Raw genomic sequence first — 21708 nt, 5'->3', positions numbered from 1 at the left:
GTGGGCTGGCTGGGGAGACAGAAGGGGGGTAGCTGGGGAAACATTTTAAGTACTTATTTAATGTATAGTGTAATTATTCAGAAATTATAGGGGGAGGGTGGCGCCAGTCCATTACATTGCCAGGGGAGTTCGGATCCCTAGATACACCCCTGTGTGCAGAGACATGGCACCCGTGCCATGTTATCAGTGATTTCTGTACTGTACATGCACAAATCTCCGGGGAAATATTGGCTGCATTTTCCCAGTGATTTGTGTAGCACCTCCGGATAGGTAAGCATATTACATGGGTGCAGGGTGTGGGCACCCCTGGACCAGGGGCCCGTGGCATTGCACACCCATTATGGATACGCCACAGAAGGAAAAAAAGCAGAGAAGAGAGCTTATTCTTCCTGCTTCCTCCCTGTCCTCAGTGTGTCACTCCGATTCCTGTGCAGTGTACACATAATTGGGATGTGCTCAGGCCCTACCAGAGTATAGGAGCTAGGCGAGAAATTTCCCTGGGTCTCTCACTGGCAAGGGGCTTCAACATTTTCAGACTTATTGTTTATATGCTCTGACTTTTTTAATATATATATATTTATCCATTTGCTAATTTGGCAATTTCTAAGTAATACAAATTCAAACCTGGAGTCTAAACATGTTTATTGATTAAATTGCATAACACGCAGTGGCGCATCCGCCTATTGTTCTCTAGTACATCTATCCACACAGACACATGAGAACATCACTTGTCCTTGAGATTTGCCGGAGACTGAAAGACTCAAAACTTGAACTCAAAAGGGAATAGTTTGTTTATATTTAGGAAACTGGACAATTTGTTGTCCAACAATTACTTGAGGAATTGCAGAATTGGGGTGTTAGGTAAGTTAACTTCATCAATTTTTTATTATTACAATGCTCATGCTTGTATAGATTCGTCAGGCTTTGTTTTTAGTAATACATTTTAAAACATCACTTTTTTATGTTAAAAACTGAATGCTTTTAAAGGTAAATAGCATAAAATAGGTAACACGGCTGTAACTAGATTGTAAGCTCCTAGGAGCAGGGTCCTCCTCCCCACTGTCTCACAGCCTTCTTCTCTAGCACTTCTATGACAGCCTTCCCCTTCCCAGCTGTATTGTGTATAGAGAATTGTGTTGCTAATTGTTACTTGTGCTCTGTTTATAAGTTGGTTACTGTATTGTAATGTAATGTTCTGTGTACCCTTTACTGTATGTACGGCGCTGCGGACCTCTTGTGGCGCCCTATAAATAAAATGTAATAATAATAATAACTAGGGCGATGCGGCGGTGGCCTAGTGGAGAGCGCAGGCTTCCCTGGGAATGCAATGTTCATTTACCGGGCACCTGCTGCAATGTATTTAAGTAAGCAGTGTGCCCGGCTAATTCTCTGCAGACTCAGGCTCAGGCAGGGCTGTCAGAACTTCAGGAGAGGAGAGAGAGTGCCGTCTGAGCATGAGGGCGGGGCTACATGGACTGAGCAGCAGCTGTCAAAATCACAGGGAGGAGGAGCTGCAGCCAGAAAGACTCACTGTTTTCTGAAGTGTGTGTGTGTGATTGCTGGAGTAGAATTAGGGTAAGTGTGTGTGCAGGGCCATAGCTAAGGTCGCACAGAGCGTTGGATGCCCTGGGGAGGCCTGGCCGCCACCACAATCTGTATTTGCTGGGCACACACTGCGATGTATGTTACGCAGTGGTGCCCCCAGGCATGGCAGGCCTTCTCTCTCTGGAGCTCTGCCTGGTGCCTGCGACTGTCCCGGCTCCTGTGTGTGCTTCCTTCTCTCCATGCCGCCTCGTCTCCTTCTCCTCCTCTCCGTACCACCTCTCCTCCTCCTCTCCATGTGACGCCTCCTTCTCCTCCCTGCGCCTGGTAACAGACCAGTGTGAATGAGGACACAGACATGGAGGTGATGGTGCTGGGGACACAAACATTAAAGAGCAGGAACTGGGGACACAGACAAGTTACAAGAACTGGGCACACAGACATTAGAGTGCCAGGGATACAAACATGAGGGTGCTGGGGATACAGACATGAGGATACAATTCAAAAAGAGGAAAAAAAATATTCATGTTATGGGGCACTCACAGATTAATAATAATTATAGATATATCAAAAGTGACCCATGAGAATTGTTAAAACATAACTTTTAATAAGTCTTTAAAATAAGGTCAGCAAAATATTTAAACTCATCAATTAAACTGTTGAATACTATTCATTGTTTATTACATTGTAAATATTTATGTTTATTTTGAAACACAATTGTGTGTGGGAGTTGTTGATCTCTGAAAGGAATGAGGTGGACACTTTGTAACAAAATAGTATCATATACTGCAGAGTAGAAATAGCTCCTGATATAGGAGCAATTAAGCAGACAATGAACACCATACTGTAGAATAAATATGTATGATACTGAATTCCCAAACTTAGAAACTGGTACTAGAGCATCAAACCTAATACAGTATTGAAATTTACCAATGCAGATACTGTTTGGTGAATATTATTTAACAGATTGTCAGATAGCCTGAAGTGAGGCATAGAACAGTGTGTAATAAATTGGATTATATCTTGAATTATAGTGTGGTGTGTAGATTTGTGAGTTTGAACAAATCAATGATATTTGTGGGGACACAAATTTTAATTCAGAAATGCACAATTTTATTATAATAAAAATAAACATATTTACAATGTAATAAACAATGAACAGTATTCAACAGTTTCATTGATGAGTTAAAATATTTTGCTGACCTTAATTTAAAGGACTTATTAAAAGTTATGTTTTAACGATTCTCATGGGTCACTTATGATATATCTATAATTATTATTAATCCGTGAGTGCCCCATAACAGGAATACTTTGCTTTTCTCTTTTATGAATTGTATCTATTTCTATTCCTGGGTGCACCTCCCCTCAATATTATTATGTATCTCTTCATGATTTGAGTACCGGGGAAGGTTAATTTGTATAAAAGGGTCTGTACGGGTTTTCTTTTTGCTCCTTTTTGTGCTGGAGAAACAGACAGGATTGTTGGTGTTTCAGTGTGAGTAATATTGGGAGATGAGGTCTTCTGGGGTAATGTCTGTGGTTCCTATTTCGGCATACATTACAGGGGAGTGCCGATGATCGTTCTGGCACAAGGCACCAAAATGTCTAGTTACGGCTCTGTGTGCGTGTGTGCGATTGCTGGGGCAGAATTAGGGTAAGTATGTGTGGTAGAATAAGGGTAAATGTGTGTGTGTGATTGCTGGGGTAGAATTAGGGTGTGTGTGATTGCTGGGGCAGCATTAGGGCAAGTGTGTGTGATTGCTGGGGTAGAATTAAGTTAAGTGTGTGTGTGTGATTGCTGGGTTAGAAATATGGTGTGTGTGTGTGTGTGTGTGTTTGTGTGATTGCTGGGGTAGAAATAGGGTAAGTGTGTGTGGGGGCAATTGAGGCGCTGAGATAATATTCAGTGTGCTGAAGAACATTAAAAAAAAAAACTATTATCGCTTAGCTAAGGGACAAGAGCAAGTGAATGGGCTGGCCATGCTCAATATTAACTGTGATGTGGCACGAAAGTTGGATTTTTCCAACTGATGGCTGCATTTGCAGAAAAACAAAGCTAAAAAGCACTTCTAATTTGAAATCTCCAATAATCCAGTACATCAGTATATGTATACAGTATTTTATTTGTAAAATTTAATAAAGTTAAGAATTAAAATCAATTTAAAATACATTTTAAATGCATATTTAATGTTGTTCTTTTTTTTTAAGACAGAGGAGATGGGATGGGTGATTTGGGTTTCCCAGGGCCTCTATGAACCTCTGAAAGGGCCTGGATGTGCTAAACATACTCAGATATAGTTTTTAAATTATAAACGTATTCCTCAGTGCAGCGAGAGGAGTCCCCCATAGCTCTGATCCCTCTGTCCGATGCGTATAACTGCTCAGCAGTGCAGCATCTATGCTCTTGGGAGGGAATGAGGTGCTGGGAAAAACACATCACTGCATCGGCCAGAGGGGAGATCTCTCAAATCACAGTACACTTTATTGGCCAGCCTTTCTATCTTTTTAATTCTTTTTGTAGTGCTAATATTGGACTTGCTCCAACTTCCCAACTAGCGCATCTGCCATTGTCTATTTCTGAGATTACCATGCTATGGTTATCACATTACTGTAAGATCTTTGTTGGGGTCCTATGTTTTTGAATCTATTCAAGTGAGGGGTAATTGTTTATAAGTGCCTTTGGTAATTCTTAGTGTATCACATCAATACAATGCAATACTATAAATGAATCCCTGTACCTTTGTTGACAAACTTGCATTGATAAGGGTCTATTTAAAAGAAAGCCATAAAGCTGCATAAAAAATGCCATTTTTCGTGGCATATTATTTATAAATTACCATTGTAATTATATATTTTGTAATGTCGCGGAAAGAGCTCATAGTAAAAGTCTGTCCCGGTAAGATGGTGCCTGCGCAGAATGTGAGTCAGAGGAGCCGGCTGCGTGTAGCACTGAGAGAGAAAGCAGGAGGACAAGCTTCAGATGGCGTTATTTTCTCTACAATAGTTTCACATTGCAAACCTATTGTGTGTGTTCTTTAAATTGCGCCAGTGACCTCATTGAAAGCTATGGGGCGACACTTCCACTCTGCATGAAGGGTAACAGCTGAGATCTGACTGTTTCTCCCTTGTTCCTGGCTTTTATAGAAAATGAGAACCTTCTTCTCCTTGTAAAAAGCAGGAGAAAGGGTCTTTATTGCTTTTAGAAATAGAGCTGTAAGTATTGTCTTAGAGTTAGGCATTTACTGGAAGGAAGATCTGAATGAGCATTAATGACAAATAGATTTTATCTCCCTGCAGCAACTGCCATAGAAATCTTTTTTAACAACAGTATATTATTTTGTTTCTCTTACCATTTAATAAGCATGTGTGCAATCAGACTCCAAGATAGACTGTGATGAGAATGGGTGGAGGCAGTGACTTGCATGTGTGCACAGGTTATACATGGGAATGGCCCAATGCATTGACTTACATGTGTACATTGAAAATATAGTTTGTGTTATACATGTCACTGCATCATTTCCAGATTGCATGTGCAGCATATAAAATATCAAATGGCCTGATTCAGAGATACACGCAAAGCAAACTGCGCATGTATCTAAGTCACACTGCGCATGCATTAATACTGCACAAGGTTGGCAGCAACTTTTTACTCACAGTGTGATTGACAGCCAGGGCCAAATGTAATAGGGTAAGAATTTAGAAGATGTGAGAGTTTAGCAATGAACATTGGTTGAGTTTTATGTTCAAAATGGGAAAACATCTGGATGAGAGTTTAGGTCGTAAGAGTTTTTTTAGTCTAAAAATATGCGAGTTTCCATGTTCTCAGACTCTATTACACTGGCCGAGTTTAAAAAGTGTGATAGCCTACTACTAAACTCTCACATTTTTTAAACTCTCACCATATTACATTTGGCCCACAGGGAGCGTTTGGGGGAGATAATGACACAAGTAAAATAATTACTTATATGAGTAATACAACTAGGTGAATTTGAACATATACAATTTTTTGCTTACACAATACACTTGGTGGTACAGAATTTAAAAAAAAATGTCAGGTGCGTGCAGTAGATGCTGTCTGTGGTGTTTTTGGCATTTAGAAACTGCATGTAAAAGATTGCAGCAGCTGCAAGAACAGTTCCATTTGCTATTCCTCCAACTGAAGCAAGAAGTAGTAAGCAGGTCGAATTCCAACCTTTATATGCTTCAATGACTGGTGGAACAGCAAAAAGCCACCCAAACCTACATTACAAGCCGTGGCATAGGGAGAAGAGGACGGAAGTACGAATACTCTCCATTTTATGCAAGCTACTGAAAACATTGGAAATAATCACTAATGAAGTGAGTTCAGACACTGTCAGCCTGGATAAGATGATTCCGTTAGTTAAACTGCTGGAAAAGCAGCTAGCGAAACTGAAGGAGAGATTAAACAAAGTGATTCCACTAAGTATGTTGGTCTTGTAGATCAAGTTCTTTATTCCCTTCACCAGGACCAAAGGGTTTGCAACATCTTGCAATTGAATCACTACATTTTGGATACCTGGCATGATCCTAGGTTTAAGGTAATGTCTTTCATTCCAACTGACACAGATCTTAAGAAATACTAAGAGCTCCATGCGAGCAAGTTCTCAGCTCAAGTGGCACATGCCACAAAATTTCCTGCTTCAGTTTTTCCTGCAAATGCTGTTGCCAGGAAAAAAACTGACCTTTTTCAGAGATCCACTGGTGATGAGGATGAGTCAACTAAACACTTCAGAGTAAAACAACATTATGACATCTGGTCCGGCTTAAAAAAGTTGCCCAAATTATTGACACCTCTAACATGACTAAAACTGATACACAAAACATCAATAGAATGTTAGAGGATTATTTTAATGAAAATGTACAAATTAGCATGTCACACTGGGAGGAAAAATAAGGAATTTGGAGCCCCTTGAACAAACTAGCTTTGCTTTACTGGTCACCCTCTAGTGTGTAATCAGAGTGTTTAGCACAGCCGAGAACCTTCTGAGCAATCAGTGTAGAAGGCCATAAAAATTAACTAAAAATTCTATGAGGAAGACCTTTGCTGCCAATTACAACAAACTACTGAGACTATTGTAAAGGTGGATTCCAGTGGGGATAAGCTAATATTGTGTGATGATAATATTAACAACAGTGATGAGAATGAAGATGATAATGACATCTTCCAACAAGTGGTGTCACAAGGGGGGTGCGGGCCATACCCGGGTGTCACCCCCTGAGGGGTGACATCAAGGTACAGAATGATGCTCCCCCACAGTGACAGGAGCCAGGTGCTGCACTGTAGCATGAAGTGCAGCACCCGGCTCCTGACACTGTGAGGGAGCCGGCACTGCAACACAAGGCAGTCAGCACCCCCTGCACCACCCCCAGTAATATTAAGAATGAGGGATCAGAATTGCCCCCAGTCTGCGAGGCCATGCCCCTTCTCACAAGGTCACACCCCCTTTTCATTGGGTTGCATGGCTGCGCCATCCTCAAAACATCCCTCCCCGCACCGGGTGACACCACGGGGACGGACACCACTGCTTCCAACCGTACACATGATTAACAACAATGTTAGCTGCCTTAAGCCCTTTGGCAACTTGTTTTACTGGGGCCCAAACAAACCAAGCACTTCAGCCTCAAAAGTTTCAGTCCCTGTCACTGAAGTGATTGATTTGTTAAACTCTGCATGTCCTTTTTAATATACAACATAAGTGTGGTTGGGAGGACCCAAGGACAATTCCAAGGTGCATTATGGGCTTTGCCAAGATTCTGTGTTTGACAGATAGTGTATTGTATATTACTTTACTTTACTGGGGTGTTCATGATCTTTTGTATCTTGTAATGCCATCCATCACCATCTTCTCATCCAAGCATATAGACCCTGTTTCCTACAGTTTCTCAGCAGATACAGGCTAGTATCATCAAATCATATAATTAATAATTATTCAATTTGAGTTGGCTGCTACTCTGCCTTGAAGACTGAGGAGTCAAAGTCATTGGGATTTTGGATGGTTGTTCTTTGATAGTGTTTTCCATGTCTCTGATTTGTTTTTCTTTACAGTTATATTCTACAAATCAATCAAATCAATTTAATTTGGATTCTTGTTTTTTAATGGCTTGTTCCATGTATCTTTTGTTATTTATAGTTATATTCTGTAATCAAATAATCATTCAATCAAATCAATCTCATTTCGATTTTTTTTTTTAATAGTTTGTTTCATTTCAATTAATTAATCAATAATTAAATCAATCAAACCTTTACCTGGCTTCCACTTTACTACAACCTACATTTACTTGTGCTGGCCTCAAGGCTTCTGATCTAGTTTTTGACTATTGAAAAAATTCTATATCATCGTATAGTTTATATCACGATTCTAGGGAAATTGGCCTCCTGTGATGGAGCAGGCTCTGCTGGCTGAGATGCTGGCAGCAGAAGTTGAGGAGGTCCGAGTTATGTCTTCCTCATAGGATAGCACCAGGCTAGGAAAGTAGATCACAGGATACATAGACAAAGGTAGACAGTAGTGAAGCAGAGGACTTGGTACAAGGTGGTCAGGGTAAAGCACGGGACTATATTAGATATAACTTGGACAGAAGACGCGTAATAGAAAGTCCAAGCATCTGTTAGAATAATAGTTGAATCCAGAAGGACGAGGTAATGAGTTCTTGAGACTTGATTATAACAGAAGACTTTGATTCAGATGCTTAATACAGGACTCAGAAGAAAACAGCAGGAATCCGTAGTCAGAGATACCGAGCAAATCCTCAGCTAGACAGATGCAGGAGACCTTGTTCAAATATTGAGTAACGTTTACTTTAATACTAAAGTCTTGATGCAGGAACTCTGGGTAAACCCTGGATAATATCCAGCTGGAATTCTTGAAACAAAACTGCTGAGCAGACTCAGGGAAGTTATAGTACGTTCTCAGAGCAAAATATGGAGTTATACTCAGTTAAACAATGGCTTGGATGCTTGATAGAGTACTGAGCCAAGCACAGTATGAAACGACAGGAACAGCACTCTAGTTCAGGAACAAATGTAGATGCAACAGGAGCCAAAAACGAAACCATAGGAGACATTGCACAGGCACTGACTGAGTGTCCAGGAAGGGTTTATATACCCAGTGCTTATTGCTGATTGGGCAATTACTCACAGCTGACCCGAGAGAAGAGCAGGATTGGCAGATGCAGAATCAGGTGACTAAGCCAAGATGGCCGCGCCCATAGTCAGGACAAGCCAGCATGGATAATAGCAAGTTGAGTGTAAAACTCCCTGACAGTGTTAGCAACCTCCATGCGGTAGATGCCATTTACTACTGCGGAGAGAAGGACTACGCAGAACAGTATACCAGGACCTGGTCTGGCGGAGCGCGACTGTTCGGACCCTGCGTTGTCATCCGACAGCCTGGTTCCTGACAGTTTATATTAAACTGACATCCTGTCTGCCACTGCAGTGCCTTTCTGTTTCCTAGATGTGCTACATTCTTTTTTAAACTGATGTGTTTGTGTCACTGCTCTGTTCCGTATTTTAGCCAGTCAGCTTGTTGCAGCCTTTGGCCAATATACTGTAGGTGAAAACTGAAAACAATATTGTTTGTGAGTTGGTCAAAATCTACTGGAAATTACTGGAAATAAATGTTATTGGGGTTATTAGGGTTACTAATACCGTAGGCTCAAAAACAGGCTCAAATTACATGATTTTAGCTGCTTTTATAAATTTTTAAAGAAATCTAGATCCAAAACCAAAACTACTGAGGGAGGTTTTGGAAAAACCAAAACACGGGTGTCTGCGCACATCTCTATATTAAATTGGCTGTCTGGAAATGGAATTAACATTAAATTAACAACACTTGCTAGTGGTCTGTGTGTTCTAGATTAATATACATAATGATCTTAAGGCCCCCATACATCAGCAATTGATTGTAGCAATTGTGCAATTTGCAATCGATTGTGTATAAAAATCTCTCCCTTTTTCAATCGATTGTGGCAATTCTGCAATCTGCAATCGATTGAAAAAGGGAAAGATTTTTAACATAATCGATTGCAAATTGCACAATTGCTGCAATCAATTGCTGATGTATGGGGGCCTTAAGTTGCAGGAGGTGCACTTTTATTGATAACCCAGACTGACTGTGGACCTGATTCAGAGCCGGACGCTATTTGCGGATGCTCGTTCATAAAAAAGGGCTGGATATTTAAATTAAGCGCTCGCTCTTTGCTGTCTGTTGACGCCTCTATGTCTGAACGAGCAAACGAAACATGCGCTCACTATTTAGGAAAAACGCCCCCTGGCCGCTCGCATCCTACGTCATCTCCGCTATTTATTTGATTAATCGAGTACATCGAAAGGCGTATGAACTGCTCGCAGTGCTTGTGGTTGGATTTTCCTACCGCAATCATGCGAGCAGTTCAGGCTAAAAGACAACCAAGTGATGTGGTCAATGACGCTGCTTTGTTAATTATGCACTCCCATTAAACGCCCGTTTTGACCATTTGGCACGCCTGCGTTCAGATCTCCACTCCCCGTTTTCAAGCACCTTGCCTTGTTACCACCCACAAACTCCTCATTCTGTCACTCAAATTAGCAGGCATTCGCTATTTTGCGAGCACACGATTTTCGACGGCACTGACTGGTTCGCGCATGCGTACTAAAACCCATACGCATGCGCAGATGTGCGAACATCGCTCGGAGCGAACGAGCGGCCGCTTACGAGCGGCTCTGAATCAGGCCCAGTGTCTGTACAATACTACACTAAAATAACAAATACTACAGATACACAATACTACAATACTATAGACTTCATCTGCATGTGCAAGATGTCACAGCTACCACCATTAACTTCAACGGATAAGGTGTAAAATTGATTAACCTACAGTAATTTATTCCCCCCAACTATCACTCTTTTGTAGGAAAGGTACTTCTTTTTTTCCAAGTTATTCGTATTTTGTTCATCTCATGTCATAAATAATAAACGCCTTCATTTGCTCAGTAAAGTTATTCCATTATTCCCAGCTGCTGTCTCTAATAATTATAGTAGGTAGCTTGTTTCCTAATATAAAGAATAGAGAACGCTAATAAATAAAAAAGTTAATTTCTTGAGTAAAGCAGAAAATAACAATTTTAATAGTATTCAATCATAAAGTGACATGTCACAATGGAAATGGCCAATAAAATATAAGTCAATGACTAAAAATGATACCATGTACCAGCTAAGTGTCAATTGGAAAGTAATCAATAGAGAAAAAATAATAATATAGTCCGGATTAGTCAGAAGAAACACTTCATTGGGAGTATATAGATTCCACTCCTTTCCTTATCACTGGTTATACTCCCAGTTGTCTTCGATCCAAGTGAGGGAAAGATACAGTGGGAGTTCGGTGTTCCAGAAGTAAAAGATTTCCTTGGATTACTTTTTAATCACAGGTTTACTCACAAGATCGGCCCGCTGCTAATGATGGAAGAATCCATCCATCTACCAACAAGACCACTAATAAACCAATTTGAAAGGAAAGCCAAAGAGGGGGATTTGTGTGCAGTTAATAGGTGTGGATACATATGACAATAAACGTATTAAATTGATGTATTGATGTTAGTTCAGTAACTTCTGCAATTGTTACTATGCACTTATAAATATCAGGCCTATAAATGAAATAATCAGTAAATGGGTCCTTCCCCATGTGCACATATCTCAGATGCATATGAAATGTAAAACAGAGGAAGAAAACAGCAATTTTTCTGCTGTAACATTAAGAACAATAAAGTTATACTTTATAATCTTCTTTGCAGAAAGTCAGCTCAGTTGAGTAATCTGCCTGACAAGAGGGCTTTGCAAATAAGTACTTCCTCTAGCATCAGATCATTTTCAATACAAGCCATTTGGCTTTACTCCATCAAATATTAATATGTTTGCATTGTTTAAACTAACCTATCTATTGCCTTTAAGCTGAGATACATACTGAGTGAATGCACAAAAATACTACTTACAGCAGGATGGTTCAACATTGTCTTCTCTGCTGTCAAAAGGTATAGAGAATGCTTCCTACATGTATATTTAATTTATACCCTATGATTATGTAACTTTCAAAGTGTTGTTTTTAGAGAAAGGCGTTTACTGAAAGGAGGATCTGAATTAACATGACATGACAAATAACAAACACTCTCCATTGTTTCTTTTACTAAGTGAGTAAGGGGTATTAGACTTTAATATCATTGTCATGAGAATGAGCAGAGGCAGTGACTGATCAGGGCTCCAGAGACAGCCAAACCATTCAACATTAGCTTATACCTAAGTGTAAAAACAGAGCAACGGGACGGTGAAGTCAAAGAATTGGAGTGAAGGGACTATGGACCTGATTCAAAGATGGACGCTAATGCAGTCACAGCTGCGATTTCGCTCAGACCGCAGCTGCAAATCTATGCTAATAGTTCCAAAATGTACACAAGTATAAGGACGACAACTGCTGCCTACTCATGTGCGTACAAAGTTGCATACCAGCATAAATATAACATCGACGCACGTCGCCCAACCATGCATCCCTCGCTGCAGGTCTGATCTGTCTCAAATACGTCGGCTCTCCTGAAATGCAGAGAGCTCTCATGCTGCATAGGAGATTGCAACTGATAATTTATGCACGCCCATGTAACGACATTTAAACAGTAAGACACCTGCACTTTTCTAACCACCCTCCCATTACCTTCCCCAAATGTTGACTACCTATCACTCACGTTGCGAATGGGCTCTCTGTGCGTGCAGAATCGCAAGACAATCACTGTGCGTGCGCAGTGTGACTTTTATGCATTTGCAATAGTGAAAAAAATTGCTAGTTTTGTGTGAAAATCTCCATTGTGTACATCTCTGAATCAGACCCTAAATGCAATTCAAGCAATATATTTAGCACACACAGAGCCAACATCCTATCCTCCCCTGTCTTATTATTATTATTAATTTAAATGGCGCCACAAATGTTCCGCAGCGCATTACAAAGTACATAAACAAATAGGTGACCAGTGACTTACAGTACAATACAGTGCAGGACAAGGACATGGATAATATACATTGCTACATTAACAACCATAACACCCACATAAGCAACCAAGTGTTAGGTGCCCTAGTGGTGAGTAAAAAGTAGATGAAAGTAAAATAGGGAGAAGCACAAGAGGGTAGAGGGCCCTGCTCATAAGAGCTTACATTCTAAAAGGGAGGGGCAGACAAACCGGTGTGACACAGATGGGGTAGACGGGGAGGAAGGAGCATGTAGCAGCGAGTTAGGATGAAAGCTGGAAGGCTTTGATAACGTAGTGGGTCTTGAGAGCCCATTTGAATGATTGTAGAGAGGTCTTAGGAAGGGTCTGCCCATTGTGACGATGTGGAGGATCTAGTGCATACTTTGCAGGAATTAATCTGTTTCTCACATGTGGTAGAACCTTACCCAGCCACAGACCCTATGTAATTGTAACTCCCACTACCTATTGTAAAACAGTGATGGCAGGGATAGGGTTATGCCCTTTACTGTGCATGAATCAATGTCAGGATGTTATAGCAGCACTGGAGATCAGTAATGTGAGTTTCCCCGAATAGCAGAAGGAACCCTCACAAGCTTAAAAGTGTCTAGAAATGGCTTGTTGGGTGATCAGGTAAGCAAGACAAGCTTAAGACAAGCAAAGATAAATATGGGTAGTCAACCTCAGTTAGTCACCCAGAAGTCAGTGTGCAGGAGAGTCCAGTTTGTGAGTTGAGTCTTACTTAGCACCTTAATTATAGTTGTCCACCAATTGGAGACTTGTATTCTAGTAACCTAGTATTCAGATGTGCATTATCAGTAAAGTTTGAGGAAAGTAACTGGTAGGATAGTGTCACTAGTATCCAAACATCCTGACCATAGACCAGTGGTGCCCCGAGGGTCAGAGAGAGGGAACCTTTATTCAGCCCAGATGGTGCCGCCAGAGCTTGTATTCTGTACATAGCAGTATCAATAAAAATCTTCAAGAAATAGGTATTTGGACACTGCCCATTATCACCAGGAGCAAATAATAGTGATATTTTATACTAAAAGTGCTTGCCGCTCTAGAGAGAACAATAGTCATATATGATATATGTGTCACATTGCTCTTTTTTAAATTTGATTAACAGACCCGACACTGTCACTATTCCACATAGCATGTATCTGCAGCACAGATTTCACATGTCCTTCGAAACATGGATCTTGGGTAACAGAATTTCCTGAGTCTCAGCGCAGCATGGGAGCTGCCATATTGATTCTCATCGCATGACCCTTCTGCTCCTATTGCTAACCTGGACATTCCACATAATCTTTTCAGCCTTTAAGTTCCCCATGTTTTGTATGTGGTAGGTTGTGGACCCGGACTAAGGGTCCTGACTGGAATGATGTCTGAGAGGTCTGGGCAGAAGCTGGAAGGTCTAATTGAACTTTTCCTCATGCAGTCGAATGGCTTAAGCTGGCCACACACTAGACCAACTTTCATCCAACCAGCCAACTAGTTGATTGGTTGGAATGAAAATCTGGTAAGGTATGAAAGCAAATGACAATCAGCAATTTGCTCCCAAATGCCGGAAAATGGGCAAAAAATGTTGTTTGAACAAATTGTTTAGATCAAACATTTAACAAACTTGTCTAAACGACCATTTTCATCTGTTTTCTTGCATTTAGGAGCAAATTGCTGATCATCAGTTACTCCCATACGTTACCAGATTTTCATTCCAACCAGACAACTAGTTGGATGGTTGGATGAAAGTTGGTCTAGTGTGTGGCCAGCTTTAGAGTGGAGTGGTAGAGACTGATTCTGCATCTGGAATACTGAGTGCCAAGTTTGAACCAGAGAACTGGACACCGGGAGAGAACCGGAACACTGAAAACCGGGATTGAACCAGAACACTGGACACCCGGATGGAACCGGAATACTGGACACCGGGATTAAACTGGAATACTGGACACTGGGAATGAACCGGATTACTAGACACAGATATTGAACCGGAAAAGCAAACATCTGCTAACTAGTGCAACTTCCAAACATCATCTAAGCATGCTAATTACTTCAGCTAAATTCCAGCTGGCTGAGTCATCGCAGAACCTGTTCTGTATACTGTACCTACTGTACATCCAGCTTCCATTACAGGACTTACTTGCAGAGAGCGCATGTAATAGTGTGTATCCTGTCCTTCCTGAACTATCGTACAGTTCTTAAAGCACCACTCGCCTTAATGTTTTCTAGGTTTGGGCAGTGTTCAGCCACAGTCAGGCTGTCCATCAGTGCCTCTACCTAGGTTTAATCTGTCCTGCCATTATTCCTGTGAGCTTCAACCAATGAATCAAGGCATCATCTGTGCACCTAGTTATACCACTGCAGTTCTCACCAATTTGCCCTAGAGGTCACAGTTCTGTGCCCACAACAAATACAGTATCTGACAATATGGAGTTCCAGGTGAACCAATTAAAACACCACATATATGAATACACACATAACATAGCATTGTAGTGAATTCCAGTGCTTGTTGCACAAGTAAACATGAAACATGCTTTTGAACTCAATAAAGAAGTACTCACTCAGCATGTGTATTTAGTATTATCCAGTTTTAGATGGAAGACTTGACACAGAACTTTCCTGAGATTTTTGGCAGCAGCATAGGAACTGGCCGGCTCAGAGTCGCACACAAAGTGGCTGCAGCTAATGCGAGAATCCATTCAACTAATGTGGGGGTTCATGCATGCGCAAATGGAAACCAGTGCTATCCATTCAGTTTACACCGGCCACCGCAGCGGTCATCACTAGTATCTGCACTTGCATGAGCCCCATGCTAAGTACAAGATATACATCTAACACAGTCTTCCATTCCCTGTACATATGATTCACATAGAACTTTTGATACATGCCTATGATACTCTAATACGTCAGGGTGTTTACAGTTCATAGTCACTGCCCTATTTACGTCCCAAAATGCCCTACTTCACAAAACATAGATATGTCCCAATTCATCCAAGTAAGAAAAGGACGAACATACAAAAATGCACAAATTCTCATCTGCACATGTGCTGTATGCAAAATCTCAACATTGGCATCCGTGCCGTGACAATGCCTTTATGTGAAGATTTCAAAGTAGAAGCCCTGACTGAAAAGAACTTGTAAAACGCCATCTTTTCCTTTAACTTCTCATTCAGTGTCTTCACCTTCAACCCAACCAAAATTTGCAGGTCCTTCATTAACATCCAACTTGAGCAATTCTACTAGGAAGAATGAGCGGATGTTGTTTCTTGGCTTTCCTAGGTAATAGAGATTTTCAAAGTAGACAATTGGTTGTAATGGTTGGTAGAAGTGATCCAGCTAAATATTTACCAAAGTAGGGTGAATACTTAATTAAATGATGATATGTCAATGTTATAACTTTGTATTGATTTATGGGTTGCTGTTACCTTTGTTTTGGGGAGTGGGGGCTGTTGAGAAAAAGTGTGCCTCTAAAATGTAACAGTCTTGGTGGTTACCAATACCATACATTTCATATATTTACATCCAAAAATGATTAATTAGATTCATTATTTAAAGTTAATAAACAATACATATATAATGTCTGTGAGAATGCCTACCCTCCAACATGACCCGTTCCATTAGGTACAAAACACTCTGCTCCTTGACTTCCCACCTAATGTATGATTGCAGTCACCTGTGTTGAACTAGGTAATTGATGAGAAGGGTGTTTCTGCACAGGTGGCTGCAATCATCAATTAAGAGGGAAGTCCAGGAGCAGAGCATTTTGTACCTAATGGGCCCCATCCATCTGGGATGGATTGCCGCGATCCCGCAATGCTGCAACCCGGGATCGCAGAAATCCAACATGTTGGATTTTGTCGATTTGATGACCGCGATCAAAAAATTATCGAAATCGTCAAATCTTTGACATTTAACGTCAAATGTCAGCGATCCGGTTACGGATCGCTGAACATCGATGGTGGGCGATCGGCAGTTTCCGATGGGCCACGATCCGTCACAGATGTATGGCCACCTTTATGGAACGGGTCATGTTGGAGGGTCTGAGAATGTATAAATGTTATTAAAAACACGTGCACTGTAGCTCATTCCAATATATTTACATGTATCTTGGGGGAATTTATAATGTGTATGGGCATGCTATTGTGGTTCATTATATATGTATATAGACACTAACATTTATAATATGTAATGCTTGTATGTACAATTTATCAGGTAAAAAGTATTTGTTTCATGTATTTACATAACAGTGTATATGGTACTTTTTCTTTGGTGAGTATGTACCCCAGTGTATGGGATGCACATGCACTATAGAAGAAGGTGACAGAGTAATAAGGCGGGGGAGTGATTTGGTTCCTGCGAGGGAAATGAAGGGCCAGGGACAGAGAGACATAAAAAGCAGCTGCCAGCAGACACAAGTGCTCACCTCCCCTGTGACCCGAGCGGCAGACTATCAGTTAATGTCAGTTAAGTGTTGGAGCCAATCCTGAAGAGATATCCCATAACTCAGGAGGTGGTGAAACATTAGCCTATTAATATACTTCCTAGTATCCACAAACTCATCTCATTAGTGGATTGGAGTGGGTGCATCCATAGGACAACAGTGATGTTAGAGATACAATATATACAAAGGGAACAAAATACAGACCATAGAGGCTTTGTCCTTTAGAAGAGAAACAAACAACAGTCCTGTCAACAGACGTTATTATAGGATTATAGGGAGTCATTGGGGGAGGAGTATATGCGCAGCTAGGTTACATGCTGCCTGAAGCAGTTAATGGTTCTGTTATCTATATTTAACTCTGGAGCATTGAAGCATATAACTAGTTAACTATAAAAGCTTATAGAGGTGTTGGGAATATAGATAGCTGAGAAAGTGCAAGGAAGTACATGATAAACCTACCCAAGGACATCCAGGGAGGAAGTATAGATAGTCGTTCCGCTCGTCCCACCAGGAGCACATCTTATTATATATGACGTATGGGTTAGGAATCCTTAAAAACTTACTTCCATTAGTACCTCATAATTTTATTCCTAAAGTAACACTTATATAATCTCTTTATTTGTGCTTCATACAATAAGTCATGGATTCACAGGCACAATAAAAACCATGGAGCCACAGTAGGATTTTCAGGACTCAATATTAGGGATCCTTATATATGTTTCATGATAAATTCATTGTTCAGTTAAGTTAAATACCTTTGAAGGTGTAAAAGAGTGTATTATTGTGCTGTAATATTCTGTCATGTGGTAATATCTGATTAACCTACAATGAACTATTTATATAAATGGCACTGTTGAAAGATATATTCACTGTCTTATAATTCACCTGGAGGAAGATGTAAGGTAACCAGGTCACCGGAGTGTAAAAGAAAACGAGGAACAGGTGGTCAATTGTTATATAAGTATATAGTGGGTGGTGTTTGTTATGCGACTTACTCAGTACACTTCACTATAGGTGAAAGTAAATATATTACAAGTTTATTAGGCTTACCCAAACAAGCCTAATTGCTTAATAGGGTTTTCCCAAGTAGGCCCAGACCGACTATCAATACTTGGGTGGAGGCACTGATATAAGGGTACATCACTTGACGGACAGTTAAGGGTTGGTACATCCTAGACATTAAGTCAATTAGTAACCAAGGGTCCTTTTATAGAGTAAAGGGGGTTGCAAAAAGATAAAAATTCTATACTGTCCAAAAGGAATGGTGGCATTGCAAACACATAAAAATAGTATATAGTACATTATGAATATGTTTAGGGAACCAATTTAAAGTAACTAATTCACATGCTTTCTTCATCTACAGTAAATAAATGTCTACATGTTTTTTTCATGATTTTTAGGGTTAGGTATAGATTTAGGGTTAGACTAAATTAAAAGTGTTGACATTTTAGTGTCGACATGTTATATAGTGACATTTTGACTATGTCGACCATTTAACCCGTTGACATAAATACAATTCTACAGAATGATTGTTAACCTAATGACCATGTTGACCTTTTTACTGTCGGCATTCAGAACGGTATACTTTTAAGATGCCGGCGGTCACTATGCTGACTGCCGGCATCTAGACTACAGAATCTCGGCGTGGGTTAACTATACCACGCCGGGAGACTGGTGCCCGGCATGCCGATCGAAGGGATGCCGGGCGCCGAGCGCGGACAGGGGGGCTTAGGTTTAGGGTTCCCGGGGGGGGACTTAGGGTTAGGCACCCCCCTGGGAGGTTAGGGTTAGGCTAGGGGGAGGGAGGGTTAGGCACCCCCAGGGAAAGGTTAGGATTAGGCACCCCCCCGGGGGACTTAGGTTTAGGCAGCGAGGAAAGGGGGGGGTTAGGTTTAGGCACTTAGAAAGGGGATTAGGGTTAGGCACAGGGGGGGGGTTAGGCACCCTAAAGGTAGGTTAGGGGTACAGTTAGGCCGTTTCATACCAAATCCATTCAGAACCAGTCGACATTTTCAATGTCGACCTTTTTTTATCACACCTCTCCGGGCACTCAACCCGGAATCTATGGGTTACCGCACGAGAAAACAGGCTGCTGGATGAATTGCTCCAGTAGTTGAACCCAGGAGCTGCATCCGCACTACAAAAAGTTGGTCACAAACTGTACACATTACAATTCTGATATGAAACTTACCTCTCCTACCCATGACTTTTTATGCAACAGAAAAAAAACATTTTCTATTTACATGCTTCCCATATACATCAGTACTTAACCACGAAGCATCATGCTGCTATATTTCACATACAAGTAACTCATGCCCACTGTCTGCCAACGCCTCTCCTCATTATATTTCTCCTCCCACACATCGAATTGTAAGCTCTCCGGCATGCTGTTCATTGTGTTAAGCTTAGCTGTAATGTCTATGTTATATAAAATGTTCACTACTTTCCCTGCGATTACTGTTTGTGATCTGCCGAACTTTAATACCACACTGCAGACTCCTTACAAATACACAAAATTATCAATATATAGGGGTCGATTTAAGAAACTGACATTACCCCTTAATTGTTTTTTATTTACCAGATAGAGTTAATATACCGGTTTTGCAAGAAATCTGACTTCTCCAGTGCCAACCTATTTTGCGCTGTTTACTTCAGTTGCAATAGACCGCTATGGGGACAGTGGCTTATGGTAATCTAAAACATGTCAGAATATAGCTAATATATGCCAATAGCTAATGTCATTACAGGATAGCATGTCATGCTCTGCAATGGGGGACCGACAAATTTGGAAAGTTGCCCTGCAGTGGAAATATCTGTGGTAGGACATTGTATATCCCTGCAATAAGGGGCTATACATAATGTTAATCACCACAGCAGCATGATAAATAGAACCCATAATGTATATTTCAGTTTAGAAAACAATGAATAATATTAACTGAATATTAACCTATGTCAATGGTATTCTTGAATACTAATTAGCAACAAGTGTCATGATAAGCCACATACCTCTTATCAAGTTTATTATGACAATTTCCAGAAGACATGAAGAAAAGATTATGGGTGGGCTCTTTTAGACATCAAATTATTCCACCTATTGCAACAGGAACTTTATAATTGAAATTTACATGCGCTTCAAGCATGGAGTAAAAAACATGTTAAAACTGCAGAACATTATGTGCAATTTAAAGATAAACAAACTTTTTCAACTGCCCCATTCAAAAATCTATAACTCTTTAGTCTCTGTCTTTAATATTTTGATTGAAAAAAATCCTAAAACTAAATAAAAATACACTATCAACTTAATAGCTGACTTATAAATCAAGAGAAAAAAATGACACACCTGCTCTTAACCTCATAAAATGTCATAACAAAAAGTTCTTGGCACTTACCGCAGAGATTATTTTATACTTATTCACTCGCTTCTTTTTAACAGGCTCTTCCATATTTAAACTGAGAGTCGATTCCATTTTCTGAATGAGTAGTTACTGCTGTTTTCCTGCAGCTGACAAACATCAGTGAGAGATGCTACCTGTGTGTTCCAATGGCTTGTGAAACACAAACTAATCTTTTGTTTCCTCTTGCAAAGAATATCCTACTACAAGGTGCAGCCACATAGCAAGACACTGGGAAAATACTCTAAAAAACATATTAGGGGTTCAAAGATTAAACAGTTTTATCTCTCTGGGCTGTGGCTAACAATACTGAAAAGATTAACTTTTTTCCTGTTAACTCAAGGCATAGTACAATCTAAGATAATAAAGTTTAATGACCACTGTGTTCCACTTGCCTCAACTAATGCCTTGATAAAACACATTATAAATACAAACATTAAGGGGGATATTTATTTATTACCAGTTATTTAAATAGTGCACACATATTCCGCAGCGCTTTACAGAGAATATTTGGCCATTCACATCAGTCCCTGCCCCAGTGGAGCTTACACTCTATATTCCCTATCACATGCAACACACATAGACACTAGGGTTAATTTTTGTTGGGAGCCAATTAACCTACCAGTATATTTTTGGAGTGTGGGAGGAAACCGGAGTACCCGGAGGAAACCAACGCAAGCACAGGGAGAATATACAAACTCTACAGTTAGGGCCATGGTGGGAATCGAACCCACGACCTTAGTGCTGTGAGGCAGTAATGCTTACCATTACACCATCAGTGCTGCCCATATTCAATTGGGGGCGAGAATAGCAAAAATCCCGTACCTGCGAGGTTTTCCTGCAGGTGCAGGATTTTTGCTATTCAATCAGGTGCTGTTTTTTTCAGATTTTGGGTGCCGGGAGATTTTTTTTTTGAGCATCTCCAGAACAAGTCTAATTTTTCCTAAAATCGTTAATTTTAGGAAAAATCTGTGGAACTTGCTTTAGGACCATGGCAGCATTCCCCCTGAGGACTAATTAAGCAATTAGCTTAATTAGTCCTTAATTACTTACCTTCCGCATTGCCGTCTTCTTCCTCCAGCGTCGGGACCCGGTCTCCTCCAGCAGCGGTGAGTATGTGAGTGTTTGTGATTGTGTACAAGTAAGTGTGTGTGCATGGGTGTGTGTGTGTGAATGAGCCTCGGTGTGTGTGACCCCTCATGTGTCCCCTCCCCTCTCTGAAACGGGCGCTGGGAAAACAAAATCTCCCAGCAGCTCTTGCTCCTCCCAGCAGCCCCCTCCCCAGTGACAAGATGGAGGGGAGGCCATGAGAGCCGCTTAGACCA

General features: G+C 40.7%; 1 protein-coding gene across 1 annotated transcript in view; it reads right to left on the bottom strand.

Moving 5' to 3' along the window:
* Positions 1-20458, bottom strand: part of ENPP3 (ectonucleotide pyrophosphatase/phosphodiesterase 3) — a 236545-nt gene extending 216087 nt beyond the window's left edge. Inside the window, exon 1 of the mRNA XM_088443058.1 lies at positions 20381-20458. Within this exon, the coding sequence (XP_088299184.1) occupies positions 20381-20458 (78 nt within the window). The remainder of the gene's footprint in view (positions 1-20380) is intronic.
* Between the last annotated feature and the right edge of the window lie 1250 nt (positions 20459-21708).

The sequence above is a fragment of the Taudactylus pleione genome, unplaced genomic scaffold (assembly GCF_031769625.1).
Source record: "Taudactylus pleione unplaced genomic scaffold, aTauple2 ptg000326l, whole genome shotgun sequence".
NCBI classification, from domain to species: domain Eukaryota; kingdom Metazoa; phylum Chordata; class Amphibia; order Anura; family Myobatrachidae; genus Taudactylus; species Taudactylus pleione.
The sequence above is the reverse complement of the archived record's forward strand: the minus strand, read 5'-3'. Positions and strand labels throughout refer to the sequence as shown.